This window comes from Diabrotica virgifera, chromosome 7 (assembly GCF_917563875.1).
Source record: "Diabrotica virgifera virgifera chromosome 7, PGI_DIABVI_V3a".
NCBI lineage: Eukaryota > Metazoa > Arthropoda > Insecta > Coleoptera > Chrysomelidae > Diabrotica > Diabrotica virgifera.
Window position 1 is genome coordinate 95,713,692 of NC_065449.1, and position 24,339 is coordinate 95,738,030.

The 24,339-nt window shown below is 33.2% G+C and overlaps 1 protein-coding gene across 1 annotated transcript in view; it reads left to right on the forward strand.

Annotated features, from left to right (window-relative positions):
• Window positions 1-24,339, forward strand: part of LOC114338471 (chromosome transmission fidelity protein 18 homolog) — a 291,258-nt gene that overhangs the window by 76,435 nt on the left and 190,484 nt on the right. Inside the window, exon 7 of the mRNA XM_028289072.2 lies at window positions 12,907-13,183. Coding sequence (XP_028144873.2) covers window positions 12,907-13,183 — 277 coding nt within the window. The remainder of the gene's footprint in view (window positions 1-12,906; window positions 13,184-24,339) is intronic.

Here is a 24,339-nt window from a genome sequence, read left to right on the forward strand (position 1 = left end):
TTAGCGCGCATACGTATAATATGACCGATCATATTACCCGTATGCACGCTAATGGTGAATATGAAATTCTTAATTTTATGTCAAAAACCTACTATTAATCAACTATCTCTTAAAACCTACCAAATTTCATTTGTATATCTCAACTGGTTTTAAAGCAATAAATAAATCGTCAGATTGTAAGACAAAATTCAACATCCCGTACCTCGAAAACAAAACATTTGCAGACATACTTTTATAAAGCCAACTTTTTTCATGCAGAATTACCCCTTAAAGTTTGTCGCACTTATTTAGAAACACCGCGTATTGATGAAGAACATGTCTAGTTGTTAAAGTACCTAACTTTTTTATTATCTTTTATAAAGCCAACTGTCATTATTTTTTCATGCACAATTACCCCTTAAAGTTTGTCGCACTTATTTAGAAACACCGCGTATTGATGAAGAACATGTCTAGTTGTTAAAGTACCTAACTTTTTTATTATCCAACATAAACGAATGAATCAAAAAACAAAATATTAAGAAAACCTGAGGCTATAGTTGGGTTTTAATTTCAGTATTTTATAAATGCTAGAATATTCCACAGGGTGATGCGAACTTTGAGAAAAAAACACAGTTTGATTGGTACACCTGGTATACAATGAAAATTTACCTGTTTAGCAACAATATTATTACAGTAGTATTGCTAAAGAATCAGGCTATAACATGTTCAAAAAATCACTTAAATCGGCCAACAGGTTTAGGAAATATGAGACATCAAAAATTACCAAATTTTTAAGTGGGCCGATTTGTATGCACGTTAGTTTATGAGCAGAAAACATCTCAGAAAACATATGTAATATTAAATACACACAGCGACAAAATTACCGAAACACCTTAAAAATGGGACATGTTAAATGTCTCGAATTTCCTAAACCTGTTGTCTGCTTTGATTATTTTTTTTTAGTATGTTATAAAATCGATGTAATGATATTGTCGCTAGGCAGGTAAGTGTCATTTTATACCGGGTGTAACAATCATGCTGTGTTTTCCCTTAAAGTTCGGAACACGCTGTGGAATATTCTAGCATATGCATATAAAATATTGAAATTAAAACTCAATTGTAGCCTTAGGCTTTCTTAACATTTTGTTTTTTAATTCATTCGCTTATGTTCGATAATAAAAGAGTTATGTACTTTTATATTACAAATGGGGCATGCTATTATTCCAAATCTGGAGGTGGCAAACGCTGTCGTAGTCTTCTGCCAATTATGCCACACAAATGTTCGATCGGGTTAAGATCTGGACTATGCGATGGTCAATTTAAAGTCCAAAGATTTACCTGTTGTAAATATTCGATTACAGTTTGTGAACGTGAGGTCTTGCATTATCGTGCATTAGCAAAAAAAATGTTACCAATATAAGGAGCCGATAACATGGTAGCTAAGTCCTTCGCTATGTAAGATCACTGCTTGAACACTCTCATCGCGGGTCAAATTCCTTGTAGCGCATTCCATGTCCACCATAATAAATCTGCTAATTTTCACAACAAACCAGACACTTTTTGACTGTTAACAATTTGACATCTATTAAATTGGTAATTTCTCATAGCCTACTTTAGGCTTGTCTATTAAACTAAGCAGCAAAGGAGGATTTATTGGTGAAAAACATGGCTAGTTGTTAACGTACCTACTTTTTTATTACCTATCCAATATAAGCAAATGAATCAAAAAAGAAAATGTTAATAAAGTCTAGGGCTACAATTGAGTTTCAATTTCAATATTTTGTATGTTCTAGAATATTACACGGGGTGTTCCGAACTTTAAAAGAAAAAAAAAACACAGTATGATTGTTACACCCGCTATAAAATGACATTTACCTGTCTAGCAACAATATTATTACATCGATTCTCTTAAATAATAAGGCAATAACATATTAAAAAAGTCACTTAAATAGGTTTTTCTACAACCGTGTTAAAAATGCAATTTTTAGCATTCCATACGAGCGTTAAAAATGCTACTTTAAGGCACTAGTGCTTTAAAATTTTTAAGGCACTGCAGTTCGTATTGACCGTATAGGTAATTTTGATGTAATGTCAAAAAAATATAAAAATGGAATGTCAGTCAAGTTCAAATAAAAGTTTTTATAGATATTGTCCTGTAATTATGTTTGTAGAAAAAATATTGTATGATATGCGTGTTAAAAAGTACATTTTTAAGGCACTCATGTGAATTGCAGAACTCGCTATCGCTGATTCTGCAAACTTTCACATGCGTGCCTTAAACGTGTACTTTTAACACTTACATATCATAATTAACTATTAGGAAATTGGAGACATCTAACTAGGGCCTATTTTACCACTAGGCCCATGAGGCACCTGCCTCTGGCCGGCATTTTAAAGGGGCCCGGAAGGATCATCAGAAAATTTGTACAATTGCAATAACAAAACATAAGAAATGATAAAATAATGACTCCACTGTTGATTTTCAAGCGACTTCACCTGTCACAAGGACATCTCCGTCATCTCATATGGAAAACGAAAATGTTATAACTCTTTTCCTAGCGATATAGGAGAATGGCCAAAACAATTAAATCTGGAATTTCAACAATATTTTATAAATAATCGACCATATAGGTGTCTTGAAAACATTGGTGAATTTGTTACACAACTGGATAATAGTAAAACCAGATATTTGCAAAGTGCGATTTTTTATTATAAAATGAAAGTTAATGGGGGAAAATTTTTCGCGAGTGGTTAGTGTACAGTCCTAAATGTAGCCGTGTTTATTGTAACGTTTGTAAACTGATTTCCACAAAAATTATTGTTCTTCTAACTTTCGATGGATATAATGACGGGAAAAATATCAACAGGACAGTTATTTATCATGAGCGATCTCCTGAAGCTATTTCATTAATTGGTACGTTAGTCAAAAGAAGTAATACAGTAGGACAAATTGTAACTTAATGGAAAACAAGTTATATAGAATAAAAGAAACATTAGAGAAACGTTCATCAACTAATAATAGCAACCATTAAATTTTTGTCCAAGAACGGTCTATCCTTTTATGGTTCAACAACCAAATTATTTACAAAAGGAAATGACATATATACAGTATGTCGCATTGAAGATGAAGACAGCCCTATATTTTGGTTATCAAAATAAATAGATACAGATTTGAAGTTTTGCACAGTCATACCGGTTGACTGTTTACATTTTTTAAAATACTCAGCTGAATTTTAAATTTTAAACGCAGCTTATTGCGAATCCACAAACAGGGTAAATTTTTTGATATTTTGCTTCGCGTTAGAGATATCGGAAAAAAGTTATTTGAAAAAATTGTTCCAAATAAGTATTATTCTACCCGCACATATATCAAATTTCATGACAAAATTCGCATTTTTAGGTTTTTCATTATTTGTAATCAGGACCCCAAAACTCAAAATTGATTGGCAAAAGATGCACCTCGGGACAGCTAAGATGAATTATTTTAGGCTCCTGAGTTCCTGACTACAAATACTGAAAAAGCTAAAGTGCGAATTTTGTAGTATAACGTATAACGATATCTCTAACGCGAAGCAAAATATGTATACAAAATTTACCCTATTTGTGGATTCGCAGCAGGCCGCGATTAAAATTTAAATTTCAGTTGAATATCTTAAAAAATGTGTATAATTTCAACCTGTATGATTGTGCAAAACTTCAAATCTGTATTTATTTTGATAGCCGAAATATAGAGATGTCTTCATGTTAAATGCGACACACTGTATTTATTTTAAACAATGTTTAATTTTTTAAATATAAATTTTATTTATTGTTAATAAAAATTTAAATTTCTGGTGCAACTATATTTCTATTAAATAATTAATTCATTTAAACAAGTTATTATTAAATCATATTTGGGGCCCCGAAAGGTGTGTAGTGCCTCGGGCATGATTTGAAGTAAAATAGGCTGTGACTAACATGTCCCATTTTTAAAATGTTCCGTTAATTTTGCCGCTGTGTATATACACCCTGTACACTCCAGAAGCTCTCCCGACAAACGAAGACCGGAGAGTCCGCAGATAATTTGAAGTTAATTTAACTAAAAATTCATCTAGCCCGAAAGGGAGCTAGAACTCTTTAACGATGGCGTCTTGAAATTGTGTTTTTTTAAATAGCTCCAGAACGCTTCTATTTAAAAAACAAAAACTGGTACGCCTATTTATCTCCCAGAAATAAATTGATTCCATCGATTGCGAATCTCTAGTACCGGTCATAAGCGTTCGATTTGGGTAGGCCAACAGTTATTTTATTCCATAACTTTTTTGTCTTTAACTTTTAAGTATTTTTGATGCTGGATTATTAAATTCTGAGATATTTTAGTACTAAAAGGTACTCTTGATTTAAGTAGGTATGATTCACCGTTTTCTAGAAAAATCGATTTGAAAATTTTTCATTATTTGAATCTAAAAAATAATTAAAAAAAACTATTTAGAAACACAAAAACTCGTACGTTTATTTATCTTCCAGAGACGAATCGATTTTATCAATTGCGAATTTCTAGTACCGGTGATAGGCGTCCGTTTTGGGTAAGCCAACAGTTATTTTATTCCATAACTTTTTGTCTTTAACTTTTAAGTATTTTTAATGCTGGATTATTAAACTCTGAGGTATTTTAGTACTCAAAGGTACTCTTGCTTTAAGTCGGTATGATTTACCGTTTTCTAGAAAAATCGATTTGAAAATTTTTCATTATTTGAATCTAAAAAAATTTAAAAAAAACTATTTAGAAACACGAAAACTCGTACGTTTATTTATCTTCCAGAGACGAATCGATTTTATCAATTGCGAATTTCTAGTACCGGTCATAGGCGTCCGTTTTGGGTAGGTCAACGGTTATTTTATCACTTTATCGGTTTCGTCTTTAATTTTTAAGCATTTTTGACATTAGATTAAATTCAATAAAATTCACAGTTTTATTAAAAAAAAAAAATTTTTTTTTTAAATTCAAAGAACGAAATATTTTCAAATCGATTTTTTTTAGAAAACAGTGCATCCTACTGACTTAACACAAGAGTACCTTTTAGTACTAAAATACCTTAAAATTTATTAATCCAGTATCCAAAATACTTAAAAGTTAAAGACAAAAAAGTTATGGAATAAAATTACCGACGGAATAAATCGAAATTATGGAATCGATTTATCTCTGGAAGATAAAATAAAATCTCCGCCATTGCCAGTTTTAGTTTCTCTAAATTGAAGCGTTCTGGAGCTATTTTTAAAAAACTAATTACAAGACGCCATCTTTAAAGAGCTCTAGCTCCTTTAGGAAGCATTTTAGGACTAGATGAATTGGGTTAAATTAACTTCAAATTATCCGAGGAATCTCCGGTCTTCGTTTGTCGGGAGAGTTTCTGAACACCCTGTATAGAGGAAGAGATAAAAAATGAATTTACGACAACTTGAAAGCAATAATACTGGATAAGAAAACAGCAAGAAGGCAAGATAAAGACAAGAATAGCAAATGGAATCAAAAAGTATGAAGCAAGAAAAACAACAGTTAGAATATATAAAACAGTTATCAGGCCTACAGCTACATATGCATGCGAAACGTGGATGCTTAAAAAAATCAGAAATAGATATTTTAGAAGGATGGGAGAGGAAAATACAATGAACAATATTATGGAGGTGTTAAAACAGATGGAAAATAGAGAAGAAGAACTTAAAGATCCATATAACAAACCAAAAATATCGGCTACAGTCAAAACACGTCGAATACGATATTTAGGACACATTGACAAAATGGGAAAAGAAAGAATGCCGAAAACGGTACTATCACGAAAGTCAATACAAAAAAGAAGAAAAGGTAGACTAAGAAAGAGATATAGACAGCGTATATGAAGACTACAAAAAAGTAAAATTGAGAATTAGAAAGAAAAAGCATTGGACAGAAAACAATGGAAGGAAGTGGTTAAGAACTCCATGGAAAGACTATAAGCAATATTAAGTGTATTTTATATAAATAAATGTAAATTATAATTGTAATCTAAAATGTAAATTTTTTACCCTCAGGCCTTCAAGGCATGTTGTACTTTATAAATAAAAAGAAAACAGTGGATACCAATAAAATCGCGAACATGTACATATTCAATCAAAATATGATCTCACTACGTCATAGTCAAGCCAAGTCATGATCTGCTGAAAAATTAAATATGTACCGGAAAACTTTTCAGAAGATATTGAAACACCTTACCTTAATCGCCATACATATATTATTCAGCGTACCCAACAATTGAGAATGTGTGACAATGTGTGTGAGTATTATATCCCAGAGAATGGTAGTTTTCACCAGTGGCGCACATCCGCTACATGCAACACTATACTATTGGGACCGTGCAAGTTCGGCAAAGCGACCTCTATTTCTACGCTCTGTACTTTTATTCGCACTTTTAATTATATTGGCCAATTATATTAGTCCTGGTTGCTGGATAATTGTCAAGGCCATAGTCCAAAAAAATATTAAGAAGAAAAAATAAGATGCAGTTTATGTTATGCAAACGTAAACAAGTGTATGTAGTAAATAAAATTAGTTATTAAAATGAAGTACTGCAAGCAAAATACAATTAATTAAATTTACCTTTATATAATAATTGCATATCACATCAATATTGTGGAGCAATATATAATTTTTGTGCTTCAATGACAGAAGGTATGAAATATACGTCAATTTGACAATTTCAATTGACTTTAAGATATCTAACAATAAAACACGAAAACGTTTGTTTTCTATACTTCCACAAAATTTATTATATCTAAGTGACTACAGCTCTGTTGGAGTAATTGGAGCACCCAATACAGAAAACGAGATATTATAGCTGTTTATCTTAAGGTATGTCATTCAGAATTACATTATAGATTAGATAATATAGAATTTGACATCCTAGATTCTAAAGTAAGAACTGAAGTAGATAATATAATAGACAAAAAATTTAATACACAATGTAAAAAACTAAATAATCTAATTTGCAATAGTAAAAAACTCAATACTCATACAACAAATTTTTCAAATCATAGTTTTTTCAATAGATTTATAAACTTAACAGATACTAAATTCAATAATAGTGAAATAGAACTTTTAGAGAAAGGATTCAAACACAACTTGCCTCAACATAATAATCAAAAAAATTTAGAGTATTTAGGTGTAGAATGTGAAGTAGCGTTAAACAAAACTGCCAAAAACATAGAAAAAAGCATCATTGCAAAATCTATTACTGATGTATGTAGTGAAACTAATAATTCCTGTTTCAAAGAAAACCAAATAGTCGTTTCAATTAAAAATAAATCAATAAAACATGACATAATATTTACAAAAGCAGACAAAGGTAACACTACTATTGCTATCGACAAACGAGACTATAATAACAAAACAATAGAATTTTTAACTAACCAAAACAGTATAAAACTAAACAAAGACCCCACAGAAAAATACCGAAAACAAATTAAACTAGCCATTGAAAATTCAAAATCAATACTAAATCCAACAGAACAGAAATACCTTAATATTATGAACCCACAACCTCCTAAATTATACTCTTTTATTAAACTACACAAACCTGACCACCCAATAAGACCTGTAGTTTCTTTTTATACAGCTCCGTCATATAAAATTTCAAAAAAACTGTCAGATATTATTACAGAATACACTAAATTTTCACCTAAATTCACCGTAAAAAATACACTAGAACTAGTTAATAAAATACAACATTTTCAATTGCCCAAAAACTCCAGACTAATTTCATTTGACGTAAAAAATCTTTTTCCTAGTGTTCCTCCTACAGAAACTTTTGTTTTAGTTAAGAATCTTTTAGACCATAATAGTACAAATCCGATCATTGCATCTGAAATTTTACACCTTCTTGAAATTTGCATAAATCAAGACTATTTTGAATTCAATAATCAAATATACACAAACAACAGTGCAGGACTTATTATGGGTAATCCTCTAAGCCCATTGCTATCAGATATATTTATGAACCAACTTGAAACAACAATTTCTAAACATCCCGTATTTAAACAGTTCTTATATTGGTGGAGATACGTGGATGATATACTAGTATGCTTTACAGGAACTAACAGACAACTTGACCAATTTCTATCATATATTAATTCACTTCATAATAATATTGAGTTTACAGTAGAAACAGAACAGAATAACTCTATAAACTTTCTAGATGTAACGATTTCCAGACTACACAACAAACATGAGTTCTCCATATATCATAAACCTACCCATACTGACACAACTATACACAATTCATCATCCCATCCTACACAACACAAATTAGCAGCCTACCATAGCATGATACATAGACTGACAGAAATTCCCATGACAAAAAATAACTTCGAAATAGAACTAAACATCATTAAACAAATAGCAGTAAACAACGGCTATAACGAACAAACAGTTAACAAAATTTTAAACCAAAAACTCCATAAGAAAGCCCTGAAATTAGTGTATCCACCACCACAGAAAGAACCCAGTACCTTCTGCTCTCTCACATATACTGGCAAGATAACAACAACAATAGCCAGATACATAAAAAAGAAAGGAATAACACCAGCTTTCAGAACTAACAACAACTTAAGCAAATATATTAAGAACAATAAAAGCCGAAAGAGAAAGCAACTACAGAGTGGTGTGTACAAACTAACTTGTGGTGACTGTCCGAAAACGTACATCGGTCAAACTGGCAGAACTTTTGACAAACGGATAGCAGAATACAAAAGGGCATTCAACAATAGAAAAACAGACACTTCTACATACGCACTTCACCTTCTAGATCATAATCATTCTTTCAATGAAGAGTTTCAAATTCTACATATTCAAAATAAAGGCCTTAAGCTATCTTTTTTAGAATCTATGGAAATTAATAAACTGAAAAATACAGATATAATTCTGAATGACCAACTCGAGACAAACAGCTCCCCACTCCTCAACCTCTTCAGTTGAAGATTAAAAAGGCAAACACATTGTAAACTATATTACTTGAGAAAGGCACTCCGCCGAAACAGCTGTAGTCACTTAGATATAATAAATTTTGTGGAAGTATAGAAAACAAACGTTTTCGTGTTTTATTGTTAGATAAAATGAACTTCCATCAAGTAACGGTCGAATCCATCAATTACGACTTTAAGATAGTTGCAATATTTCTCCGCGACTCGCGCACGGTCGTTTCTCGTTTCCCTTCCAAGTACTTGCACACCGCGAAGAAGTTTCTGATTCTGTCAACCTGACTGAATTAAAAAATGGGCAAAATCCCTTCTTAAAGTTTAGGAAAAGACCCGTCAATCCATATGTCAACCATTCATTTTGATTCAAGGGTTTTGGTTTTACGGCTGTCCCCATCTGGAGTCTGTTTTTCATTCTCGTCTCCAAAATTCCCAAAAATTTCGAAAATTAAGTCCAACCTCTGTGGTTTCCGATATTATTGATGATTACCTTTCCAATTCATGTCTAATTTTGAAAATCGGTTATACCATTAAAAAGTTACAGAGTTCAGAAATGTTACTCAATTTATATTTAAACAAGCTGAAAATGCGAGCATTATCATAACGAAAACTTTATTTATTTACGTATTTTAATTCATAATATGGAAAATTGCTATTATGAAAAGTAGTTTAGGATTAATAATTATGTTTTAATGTGCAATTATATCAATCTAATTTAAATGTTATGAACTATAAAGGCAGTTCACCCTTGATCGAACTTCATATTTTTTATATACCTCGTATAAAATTAATAAAATTTTACATATGATAGTTGCATCATAAATCTTAGAACATGAAGAGAATTTATGAAGAATACCTTTTCTTCGTCAAATTAAAAATAAAAGAGTTATAAATGAAAATGTTGCTGGCACCTATCCATAATTTAAGAAAAATCTTCAAATATTTTTTTCTATTAGAAAGATGTAATTGCACATATCAGACCATAATTGTTTATACCAAACAATATTTTTTCATATACTGTCGGTTCGCTAAACTCAGACACAACTGGTAGTGATTTTAGTCAATAATTTTGCCAATTTGGCAAAAAAATAATTACTAATTAGTTAATAATTACTAAATAATTAGTAATTTTGTCAATTTTGGCAAAATTCGCAAAAACAAAAAATTACGTACTAAAATCACTAGCCAGTTGTGTCGAGTTTAGCGAACCGACTATATTTTAATTTCATAGCAAATGGAACAGTCCATTTATCATAAAGGGGAGGCCGCATACTCGTATAAACAACTTTTTGAAGCTGTTAATAAATTATTGCTTTTAAAATATACTCAAATTGTATTTTTGAACATCTTATTTATTTTATATAATAATTAAATTCACTATCAAATGTCATTAATGTTTTATTAATACTTAATTTAAAATTTAATTTGACATTCACGAAGTGTCAAACTCAAATGTAAATAACCTACAGTCGGTAAAATGAAAGAATACCCATGGACGAACATATAAAACACGCTGTATTTTCCTGTCACCGTGTCACAAAGAAAATTGTCCAGTGCAAGTACATGTAACAATAATTATTACATGTGCTTGCGCTGGCCAATTTTTTGTGTGACACAGTGACGGGAAAATAGAGCGTGTTTTATATGTTCGTTCATGGGTATTCCTTCATTTTTCCGACTGTATTATGATTTGCTTAACAAATCGAGATTAAAAAACTAGCCTACTTGATAGCAACGATTTCAGCTGGACGTGTAGTGTGTCGGAAGAAAATCACCCGATTGTGACGTCACATTTTACACTTTGGGGTCGATTATCTCGAAGACGGTAAGAAATATCGAAATGCCGTTTTCAGATTTGGATTCAGAAGAAAAAACTACATAAGAATCCATCGATAAATCTGATCTGAGTATTGCAGGAGCGGCAACGCAATAACACACAAAGGAAAATGTTTGTGGGTATGTATGTATGTGTGTGGAAAAGTTAGACCGATCTGAATTTTTTTCTATATTTCAAGAGGGGGTCGGGGCCGATTCAGAACCGGTGGAATTTGTGACTTTTGACCACCCATCCCATAAGCCAGCTAGAGGACTAGTCGGTACAACAGGGCATATTTTTTGGCCTTTTGGGTAAATGTATCTCAGGTTACATGAGATAGAATCGCGTCGCTCAAGTGGAATTGGCAGGACACGTCGCCAGATTGTCAGACAACCGATGGACAAAACGTATTGTCGAGTGGAGGCCACGAGAAGAAGCATTACGGAGCAGAGGACGACCACCAACCAGATGGGCTGACGATATGAAGCGTATTGTCAGCAACTGGATGCAAGCCGCACAAAACAGAGAAAGATGGAAAGATCTGAGGGAGACCTAAGTCCAGCAGGGTACGGGTTGATGATGATAATCTCAGGTTCAAAGAGAGACAAGAAAACCGCAAATACACCAAATCAATAGCGCTTGAGTTTAGCTTTCAAGTGGTGCTTAAGTGATTAGGATCGGACATACACACGGCTCGGTATAGCCGAAAAACTGAAAAATTGACTTAGAAAATTTTGGTTTTTCGACAATTACACAAAATTACACAAAACAACTGAGCGTTTGTAGAAGGACTCCAGACACGTCTAACAGTGTATAACTTTATCTATTTAAGAAACGGTGTATTTAAGGTAATTTAATTAACGGTCTATTTAAGAAAATTCGAATTTTTAAGTTATAGGCCTCATAAGTATGATCACATCCATTTATTATGGGAAAAATGCTTTTTTTCACTAAATCTTATAATACCTTCAGATACCATAATATTTGACCTTAGGTGCATCAGCCAGTACTTGTCAATACCTTTCAAACACATGATTTGTGATCAAAATCGGTTACATCGTTTAGAAGTTATCGAGCTCCAAAAGTATAATCTTAAGTTCATTTGCCGGCCATCCCAATATTTTTTCAATTTATTTCGAATAGAAAAAAATCTAGTGTACATTAGATGAACACAAAGAATTATATTGAGAAAAAAAATTGGGATGCTGGGATGTGAACTCGGATTGCTCCATCACAACTTTAGTGTCGTAACTACTAGACCAATTGGGCGATAAGGCCACAAAGGCGATCATTTATAACGGTTAACGTGTAATCTATAAACATTACATATTCAAGTTCATACATTTAATTTTAAACAACTTTGAAAAACTCTTGATATAAGATTAAAAAACCGGTAAACGCGTGGTGCACACAATATTCCAGCTGCAAAAGAACTGAAATGAATATTACGTGGCGCAAAAATGTATTTCCATTTTGATGGAAAATAAAATTATAGTTTTATTTCGATTTTCATGGCATTTGCTAAATTTCAAGTAAAACACGCCACAACGCACCTCCAAATACAAACTTTATCCAAGGTACTCTTTTGTTTTGTGGCACGTTTTATTTCAAATTTAGCATATGCTATGCTTTATTATGCTTAATTGTGGGATTTGCATGTTATATTGAGCGGGAAGTGTAAAATGTTAAATTATGAAATTAGAAGTATAGGGCCTAGTTACCTCTAGGTTCCAGTTAACCAACTTTACATTAGTACTTCTAACTATGTAGGTTGCTGGCCCTGAGGGGAACCTGACTAGCAACTGTCAGTTCAACTGTCATTCCGAAAACGTTCCATGATGTATCCCGAAAGGGTGTTTTGTAATACAAATACACCTTTTATAGAGGATTTTTAATATATTTTTTTAAATAATGTAACTGACCTTCTTTTCTCTGTATTTTGACCACATTCACATGACAAGCGCTTAACGCGCGTTAGCATGTGAACGGCCTCAAATAAAATACATAGTTATTATCGCGTGTTATCAAAACGCGTGTTTCTAGGTCAAAGTGTCTTGATATATATTTTTTTTTTTGTAATAAGTGATTTACTAGATTATAGTTATTTCAAAGAGATTTTTTTACAGATGAAACAAAAAGAGACAAATCGAAGGGGTATTGTTTCCGAAGTACTTCGAGGCATGCCGCCGACAATAAGAGCTCATTGCCATCGATTGTCGCTACTGCTTGATATTCTGCCACTAATAGTTGCGATAATTACTCCTAATTTCAGACCTGTGAGTCTACATCTGTACACGAAGGAAGAAAAAGAAAATATGCTGAGAGTAGTGAATATTATGATCGATTACAATCTGAATTATATACAGGAGAGACTGCCTGATGGAAATTATGTTTTTAATTTGGGTAAGTAAACGGTTTTTGATCTAAAAAGCTCTTACATAAAAAGAGTTTCAATTATAAAGTTTTTTTTTTATTTATTTTGAGGTTCTTTTATAATTGGTTGATACTAATTGTTTAACCGTTTTCTTGGCAAACCAAAATAAAAATGTGTTTTCTTTCTATTAATTCCCGTCTAGAATTATTTAAAAATTTATGAACTAGATATTTCACCTTTAATTTATCGCTAAGTACCAAATTTGAATTTGTTACAAATTTGTTACATTGCCAAGAATACTATAAACGTTGTTATCACGATGATCCATGATTTTTCTAAGGTTTGAAACGATTTCTCAGAACAAAGTTCAAATTTCTTATATCTGAGTTCATGGGAGTACTCTCGCGTCATAATGCCCCCTTCCCACCCATTAAATTTTAGGAAAATGAATTTTTCCAAAATAAAAAAAAAATGTAAATTTAAAATAGAATTATTTAGTTGTAAAATATATTTATTATATTCTAAATAAAATCCTTATAATCTAGGTAACTCCTTATTTGTGATGATAGGCTTAAAACGTTGCTTTTGTCATTCAGACAAAATCGCCTACCTTCACACTTAATGCACTGAAAGTATGTAGTGTCTGGACTTACAAAACAGAAATAATTTTGTCTATCCTTTTTTTTAAACATATTTATCTGCAAAGCGGATAAAATTGCATAAAAATATTGCAGATAAAAAATCAAAAATCTACAATAATTGGAAAAAAATAAAAGCTTTACTCATCGTATACTTGGCAATGTAACAAATTTGTTACAAATATTTTTTGACAACGTTTTTTGATAGTTCAAGAAACAAAAAAAAAACGACTTAAACGAACACTCGTTTCCGAGGTTTTTTCCTCCTCATCAGTAGTCCCATATCCTCTTCTTTCCGATTTCTCCAGGCATCATACTTTGGGCCTTTCCGAATTGCAAAGAACGAAATGTCACGGATGTACTAGAGCCATCTACCGAAAAACAAAGTTATCAATCGAAGTGGCACAGAAAACGACAATAAATATCGTTCCCATACCACCAGATTGATTGGGAACGATATTTATTGTCGTTTTCTGTGCTACTTGCTCTACTTGCTACTACTGGCTCTAATACATCCGTGACATTTCGTTCTTTGCAATTCGGAAAGACCCAAAGTATGATGCCTGGAGAAATCGGAGAGAAGAGGATATGGGACTACTGATGAGGAGGAAAAAACCTCCGAAACCGGTATAGACTCTTCCTGCACTCTCCGATTTAACCAGAGTATTATGCAGCTGCTGAATTTTCGTGTTGCAAAGAAATTGAAAATGTTTATACATTTTAATTCATTTACTCTTTTGTTGAGTACTAAGGAATCTTTCTTGTTGGAACTTTTGCCACGCTGAGCAGATGGGTTGTGAATTATTTAAAATGCTCTTATCTTAATTTCCTCGGCATCCTGTATGATTTATAATTTTTGAAAATCTCGGGAGGTTGTAACCAAAGAAAGTATTCCACCTGTTGTCAATCTGGTGGTGTGGGAACGATATTTATTGTCATTTTCTGTGCTACTTCGACAGATAACTTACTTTGTTAATATTTTTCATTTTAATGGATTTGGTATTCCATATAATGGTATGGTATCATTAGTCCGATGTGATTCTGTAAAAGATTAGAAGTTACGTGTACGTTTACTCCCTCATCGTCATTGACGTCTGATACAGTTCCAGAAAAACGTCAGGAACAGAGAATTCCGGAACATGGGCTATAAATAAACATTTAAGTGATTGGAACATTTAAAACGTTGAAACAGTGTCTTGCATCGATGACTGTATTATCTATTTGATTAAGTGTTTGATTACGAGGAGCTTTCCAAGTTCCCTTACAGTCCGTACAATATAGATACCGTTGCACGTCATTATCTACGTCAGAGATATAAGTTGACATTTTTGCCCAATTACAAAAAATTCTTGAATTCATTTTAAATCAAATATACCACATAATTTTTGCGGAAGTGGCTTATACAACAAAACAAATAATTAATATTCAATGTAAATAAATAAAAACTTAAGAAATGGAAAACAATAATTAAGTTATTATAATCTTACGTTAAAGTAAACAAGAATAAAAAACCGCTAAACTCCGTAAAAATGAGTGGCGCATAAAATATTCCAGCTACAAAAGATCTGATATGAATGTTACGTGGCGCGAAAATGGATTTTCATTTGATGCAAAACAAAATTTTAGTTTTCTTTTAAAATATTTTTCCATAATATTTGCTAAATTTGAAATAAACGCGCCACAAAAGAGTACCTTTGATACAAATTTAGCAAATATTATGGAAAAATATTTTAAAATAAAACTAAAATTTTGTTTTGCATCAAATGAAAATCCATTTTCGCGCCACGTAACATTCATATCAGATCTTTTGTAGCTGGAATATTTTATGCGCCACTCATTTTTACGGCGTTTAGCGGTTTTTTATTCTTGTATCAGGAGTTTTTCAAAGTTATTTATAAATTAAATGTATGAAGTTGAATGCAATGTTCCTCTATTACACGTCAAGCTTTATAAATTGTCACCTTTGTTGCATTATCTCCCAAATGATCTAGTGTCCATCGAATGTACATTAGATTTTTTTCTATTCGAAATAGATTGAAAAAAATATATATTGAGATGGCCGGTAAATGAAGTCGGATTGCCCGTTGCCAGATCAAATTTAGCGTCGTAACCACTACAACTACATAAACCATTTGGGGAATAATCGTTAATTGGAGTATACTTTTGTATCTTAATAACTTCTAAACGGATCTGATGGATCTAAGGTCAAGTATGATAACTGAAGCTATTACAGGAATTATTGAGCTTTCGAAACCGTTTTTCCCACAGGAAATAGATTTTATCATATTCATGAAGAGATTATATAGATTTTATCATAAAAATTCGAATTTTCCCGGATATGAGGTATACATCGTTAGATTCGTCTTGAGTCCTTCTACAAACGCTAAGTTATTGGCGTAATTCGTACGTTGAAATGTTGAGTAATTATCGAAAAACCAAAATTTTCAAAGTTTAGTTTTTCAGTTTTTCGGCTATACTGAGCCGTGTATATGTCTGATCCTGACGGCTTAGACACCATTTGAAAGCTTAAGTCAACACTATTGATTTGATGTATTTGCGGTTCTCCTGCCTCTTCGTGATCCGAATATACCCCCAAAAAATATGCCGTTTTGTACCTACCAAGTCCTATAGCTGGCTTATGGGTGGTCAAAAGTAACAAAATACACCGGTTCTAAATCGGCCCTGACCCCCTCTTTAAACACAGAGAAAAATATCAAATCGGTTTAACTTTCAAACACACATCCATACATATCCACAAACATTTTCCCTTTTTTAAATAAAAATTGAGTCACATTTCTAAGCTCTATAACTTTTGAATGGTATAACCGATTTTCAAAATTAGACATGCGTTGGAAAGGTAATGATCAGTTCTATTAGAAGCCGCAAAGGTTGGACAAATTTTTAAACTTTTTGGGAGTTTTGGTGACGAGAACCAAAAAGAGGCCCTAAATAGGAAGGGCCGTAAAATCTGCACCCTTGGACCAAAATCGATGGTTGACATATAAATGGGTGAGTCTTTTCTGAACTTTAAGATGGGAGTTGGCCCAATTTTCAATTCAGTCAGATTTAGAAAATCGAAAATTTTGTTTATATATAGTGTCGCGTGTAGGGTGGTGTGGGTGTGCGCCACTGGCGAGAACTGCCGTTCTCTGGTAATGTTTAAAATTAGACATGCGTTTTAAAGGTAATGATCAGTACTGTTAGAAGCCGCAAAAGTCGGACTTAAATTTTCGAAGTTTTTGGGAGTTTTGGGGACCAGAACGAAAAACAGACCCTAAATAGGAAGGGCCGTAAAATCGACACCCTTGGACCAAAATGGATGGTTGACATATGAATGGGTGAGTTTTTTTCTGAACTTGAAGATGGGAGTTGGCAAAATTTTCAATTAAGTTAGATTTAGAAAATTGAAAATTTCGTATATATTATAGTGTCGCGTGTAGGTGGGTGTATTTCTGCGCCACTGGCGAGAACTACCGTTATCTGGTAATCTTTCCGATATAAAACTAACATCTTCGATAACTAATAAATCGAAAACTATTAATTTTATCAAAAAAATGTATAATGGACATTTTTTGCTTATAATTAATATTTTTACCAGCATTTGCGGTCAAAATATAAAAAAAAATTCCACCCTCGAGATGAGGTGGCAACCACCCCATGGTAAAAGCGTCTTTCGGCATCATATAGATTTTGATCCTTGGACTATCCACTACTTATTGTCAAATTTTTAAGCAAATCTATCCATTCTGTAAAAATTGCGAAGTGAAAAATTTCAGTTCCTGGACTAATTATACTTTTGGAGCTCTATCTGAACGGCTTACCTGATGTTGATCACTAAACATGAATTTGAAACATATTGACAAGTAGTATCTGATGCATCCAAGATCGAGTATGATAACTGAACGTATTACAGGAATTATTGAGCTTGAAAAACCGTTTTTTCCCATAAGAAATAGATTTGATCATACTTATGAAGCCTATAACTTAAAAATTCGAATTTTCCCAGATATAAGGTATATACAGTTATTGGCGAAATTCGTAGGTTGAAATTTTGAGTACTTAATTGTCGAAAAACCAAAATTTTCAAAGTTTAATTTTTCAGTTTTTTGGCTATGGTGAGCAGTGCGTATGTCTCAGCTTGATTGCTTAGGCGCCATTTGAAAGCTTAATTCAACTCTATTGATTTGGTGTATTTGCGGTTTTCCTGTCTTTCCTTGAACCTAAGATATATACGCCCAAAAAATATGCTATTTTGTATTTACTTAGTCCTCTAGCTAACTTACGGGTGGTCAGAAGTCAAAAATTAGACCGGTTCTGAATCGGCCCTCATACCCTCTTGAAACACAGAAAAAAAAATTCAGATCGGTTTAACTTTTCCACACACATACATACAAACATACATATCCACAAACATTTTACATTTTTTAAATAAAAATTGAGTCACATTTCTGAGCTCGATAACTTTTGAATGGTATAACCGATTTTTAAAATTAAACATGCGTCGGAAAGGTAATGATCTATGCTATCAGAAGCCGCAAAGGTCGTGCTTAAATTTGTGAAATTTTTGGGAGTTTTGGGGACGAGAACGAAAAACAGGCTTTAAATGGGAAGGGCCGTAAAATCCACACCCTTGGACCAAAATGGAGAAGTAACATATGGATGGACGAGTCTTTTCCTAAACTTTAAGATGGGATTTGGCCCAATTTTCAATTCAGTCAGGTTTAGAAAATCGAAAATTTCGTCTATATATAGTGTCGCTTGTAGGGGTGTTGTGCGCCACTGGTGAGAACTGCCGTTCTCTGTGGATAATAAAAACAGTAATGTAGGTAATAAAACAAATACTTATAGCAAAGAATAAAAACAAATATGAAGTGTCATCACCGCAACTGTCAAATAAATGTTACATATTTATACCAAAATGTCACCTTTGTTCGATCGCAATTAGAGTGTAATCCGAACAAGTGTGCTTTATAAAAACGCTTTATATTCCACTTATACAAATTAAATAAAATAAGTTAGGGCATGTTTCTTTAAATTTACGTTAATAAAAATCTTCCAATATTATTTCTGCGCGTATATAATAAAATATGTCTAGTGGCTGTAATTCCAGTGTATTCAGCTAAACGATTCTAAAAAGGAACACACCTACGACTTAAATATTTCGTGTTGGTAGCATGTGACGTGAAGTGTTATGACGCGGATGACGTGCAACGGTATCTATATTGTACGGACTGTATGTATGTCTTTGTGGGGGAATCCCAACTATTGCCATATTCGTAATATGTAATAGCAAATTATATGAATGAAGTGGGAATGAAATGAGAATGTTAAAGACTAAAAAGAACTTAAGATTGTAATTAATCATGAAAATAAATAAGAAATGATATATAAGCTGCTATTTTTACCAAAAATAATTTTGTTTATAATTTTACTCTACTTTTAAAGCCAAAACTTTGGAACTAAAAAGTTAGGACTCTCATGTTATAATGTTATATAGTTGTTATTTATTTAAGTTTCTTCTTACTGTTATCAAAACTTGCGATTACCTACTCTGCCACATTTCTATCGACCTCTATTTTAAAAGCTGTTTATACGTCCAAATTTGTCCATTGTGTAATATTTTACACCACGTTATTTTTCTACTTCACGTTTGATTTCTATTTTTTCCTTCTAATAACAGTAGTAATAATTACGATTTTATTTGGGAATAAAGCCACAATTTAAGTTTATTATATAATTTATTTGGTCCTCCGAAAAGGGGGTTGGGCAGTGGGTTAACACCCCCTTCCCGTAAAAATTTTTACGTTACGGAAAATTCACAACAATCAGCTGGACGGTCTTTTTGTCGACGACTTGGCAAACGAAATAGGCTAATGATATTGGATTATTTACTTGGAACGTTCGTACGCTTTATAGCGCAGGGAAGCTAAGATATCTATTAAAAACGTTAATTGAATACTCAGCAGACATCATAGCACTACAAGAAGTTAGGTGGACAGGTAGTGGCAGCCTGGAGAAAAAGGACTACGCTCTCTACTACAGCGGACATGAAAGCAATCACACTTTTGGCGTAGGGTTCATACTAAACAAACGTGTAAAATCAACTATCATAGCTTTCGACCCAATAAGCCCAAGAATATGTAGATTGCGAATAAGGGGCAGGTTCTTTAACTACAGCATTATCAATGTTCATGATCCAACTGAAGACAAAAAAGACGAGGAGAAATACCTATTTTATGAGAAAGTGAAAAGCACTTATAGGAAATGTCAGGACAATGACATAAAAATTATTATCGGCGATCTTAATGCTAAAGTTGGTCAAGAAACAATCTACAGACCAACTATTGGCGAACATAGTCTCCATACGGTCAGTAACCAAAATGGTTTACGGCTGAATGAACTCGCTGCATCGTTAGGAATGGTGGTAGTAAGTACGTGCTTTCCACACAAAAACATCCACAAAGCCACGTGGCAATCACCAGACGGCCAGACCAAGAATCAAATTGACCACGTACTTATAGATAGTCGACATTTCTCTGACGTACTGGACGTAAGAGCATGTAGAGGTGCTAATATAGACTCTGACCACTACCTTATAAAATCAAAGCTCAGAGCACGCATATCTAACGCAAAAAAGGTCACAGCACAAAACCCACAAAATATAATACCGAGGTGCTAAAATCTGAAACTGCTAGAGCTAATTACATGAAAATCTTAGACGAAACATTACCAAACATCGGTGAAAATTTAAGTATAGAGGAGCATTGGACTAAATGTAAAGAAGCCATGCACACAGCGGCTGACACTGTATTAAAACCTATCAAGACCAGAAAAAACGAGGATTGGTTCGACGAAGAGTGTAGACATATTAACCAACAAAAAAATGAAGCATATAAGAGACTCCAGCAGCGCAGAACGAGATCAACTCTCGAAGATTATGAAAATCTTAGAAGGGAAGAAAAGGGAATGTTCAGAAGAAAAAAGAAAGAACAATACGAACACGCACCAAACGAAATTGTTAACTAGCACAATGGAAAAGACATACGAAAATTCTACCAACAGATAAATAGCTGCAGACAAGACTTCAAACCCAGAATAATAGCCTGTAAAGATAGTGACGGCTCTATAATTAGTAACAAGGAACATATATTAAACAGATGGGCGCAACATTTTGAAGAACTGCTTAGTGGCAATTATGAAGATGGCGAGATGGAGGATCCCATGCTTCAAATTAATGAAGATGATCGGCAGCCACTCCCCACTGAAGAAGAAATTAGAGAAGCCATCTTAACACTTAAAAATAACAAAGCCCCCGGTTCGGATAATCTCCCTGCTGAACTCTTAAAAAACGGCAGCGACACCCTCTTGAAACACATTCATAAACTGCAATTTGGCAACAGAAAGAAACACCCACAGACTGGAAGTTGGGTGTACTGTGTCCTCTACACAAAAAGGGAGACATGATGGTGTGTGATAATTATAGCAAGCATCACTCTACTCAATATGGCATATAAAGTGTTGTCCAACGTATTGTACAAAAGACTTCTCCCCTACGCTGAAGAAATAGTAGGAGGATATCAGTGCGGTTTCCGTCCTAATAAATCAACAACGGACCAGATATTTACAGTGAGGCAGATCCTTGAAAAAACCCTAGAGTTCGGTGTCGACACCCACCACATATTCGTGGACTTCAAAGCCGCATACGACTCAGTTAATAGAGGTAAACTTCTACTTGCTATGGTAGAATTTAAAATACCGCTTCATCTTGTCCAATTAACTGAACTTACGCTCACAGGAGCAGAGAGCGTGGTAAAGATCCAGAACGATTTCTCAAGACCCTTTCATTGCAAAAATGGACTAAGACAGGGTGATGGACTATCGTGTCTCTTATTTAACCTGGCATTAGAAAAAATAATTCGAGAGTCCCAAATTAATACGAATGGTACTATCTTTAACAAATCAGTACAAATTGTCGGATACGCAGATGACATAGACATCATAGGTAGATCTAAAGAATCTCTGACTGAAGCATTTCGGTCGTTAAGAGCATCTGCACAGAGAATGGGGCTAAATATAAATGTTCAAAAGACCAAATATATGTGTTGCACTAGGTCAAGCAACCCGACACCTACAAGAATAATAATTGACGACCTAGAACTGGAAGGTGTCGACACCTTCATATACTTAGGCTCGCTGCTAACTAAAGATAACAATGTCAGTGAAGAAATTAAAAGAAGAATAGTGCTCGCCAATAAGTGCTACTATGGCTTAAGAAGACAGATGGCCTCAAAAATACCTAGAAAAATTAAATTGGACTGTCTACAAAACACTAATAAGACCAGTGCTAACATATGGCTCAGAAACTCGGTCACTTACTCAGAATGACCAAGAACGGCTCAAACGGTTTGAGCGAAAAATTCTAAGACGAATATATGGTGGCATAAAAGAACAAGGTTTGTGGCGCAGGCGTTACAACTTTGAGTTGTATAGAAATTTTGGAGAACCTGACGTTGTACAATTCATTAAGGTAGCACCCCTTAGATGGATAGGTCATGTAATCAGGCGAGAGGAAGATGCCATAGTCAGAAAAGTTTTTGACCGAAGAGGGCCGATATGACAACGAGCAAGAGGAAGACCGAGACTTAGGTACCAAGACAACATAGAAACTGAGACAGACAAACAACAGAGACAGGGGCGAATGGAGGATTGTTCTGAAAAAGGCTTTGGCTCATAAAGAGCTGTAACGCCACTACGCCACTGATGATGATATAATTTATTTGACGTTTCTACTTCCACTTCGGAAATCGTTATCAACAAACAAAACTATTTCTGATTTCTCATTATGTATTTATCGACTTTCCTTGATTTTATGAAAAACCATTATCAAATCCTTATCATTATCATTTTCCTAAGAACATCCTCATTGTTTATGTGGCGATTTTGTTTTTTTGCATCTTCTTTAATTTAATAGATTCTTACAAAAATAGAATAGGTAGGTACCATTAAAAATATTATATCATTAAGTTATTTTGGAGTAATGACATACTCTGTACATTTTAATTTATTTATATTGTAAACTTAATTTATTCAAAAACTTTAGTTCATTTTTTTTTGTAAACTTTAAAGAATAGAAATATGTATAGGTTTTATACTAATAAACTTTTTACCAATGTAATTTTAAATAAATGTTGACAAAAACCATATAGCATAAAATTTCTGAAATGGTTTGTTTATTTAAAACTAGCTGACCCGGCGAACTTAGTATCGCTTTATAGAATTAGATAATTCAATAACTAAAAATTAACTGAACAAAAAAAATACTCAAAAATATTATGTATGAAAAAAGTTGATACGAGGCGCAAATAATCTTCCATGTGCAAAACCTTTAGACTAAGAGCCGGGATAGGTAAAATTTTCTAATCATTTTAGGCACCGTAAGCGTCGGACTCCATTTGCGATTTGTAGTCGTGCGATTGTTTTGTCGCGAAAATTGAACACATTGTTTCCAATGCAAGTCAATCCATTTGCGACTAAATAATCGTGGATTGACTTGTATTTGAAACAATGTGTTCAATATTCGCGACAAAACAATCGCGCGACTACAAAATCGCAAGTGGAGTCGGGCGCTAAGAGTCCCAACCAACGATTGTCAATGTCAATTTCTGTCTTATTGCTATTTTTAATACATGATTGGATACTCGTCGATATTTTTGTGATCATATCGTTAGTAAATGGATTAGGAAAACTTTTGGTACATTTTTCATCTGCCATGCAAGATAATAAACGATTGAACTGACTAGTCCTGTCGCCAGGGGGGGTACAACGGCCTCGTTAATTCAGATGGACTTACTCAAGTTTTTTTTATGTATTTTGACCCGTAGAACACGAATTTTTTGGGTAACAGTTGATCCGGATGTCGATAAGATTGTTATAGACCAAGAACTTGAGGAATCAAATAACAGCGATTTTTGGCAAAACACAACAATATTTTGTATTTTTTGGGCCATTTTAAGTAAAAAATATTTCTACAAGTTTTTTCGTAGGATGCACAGTTTTCGAGATAAACGCGGTTGAACTTTAAAAAAATCGAAAAATTGCAATTTTTGAACCCGAATAACTTTTGATTAAAAAATAAAATAGCAAGTCTGCTTACCGCATTTGAAACTTTAAGTCAAATTATATCGGTTTTGATTATTTGCATTGGTAAAAATTCATTTTTTTATTGTTTAACAAAGCTATAAACACGTAGGGTTTCCCGTGCTTTTACATGCGTTTTAACGCATGTAACGTAGAAATAGTCTTGATTGCACTAGTACCTATTCTACCTACTCGTTCGATTTTAAATGAGAAATCATAGAAACATCACTCACGCACTAGTTGTTTGTAGCTTTGTTTAACAATAACACAATAAATTTTTAGCAATGCAAATAATCAAAACCGACATAATTTGACTTGAACTTTCAAAGGCGCTAAGCAGAATTGCTATTTTATTTTTTAATCAAAAGTTATTCGGGTTTAAAAATTGCAGTTTTTCGATTTTTTGAAAG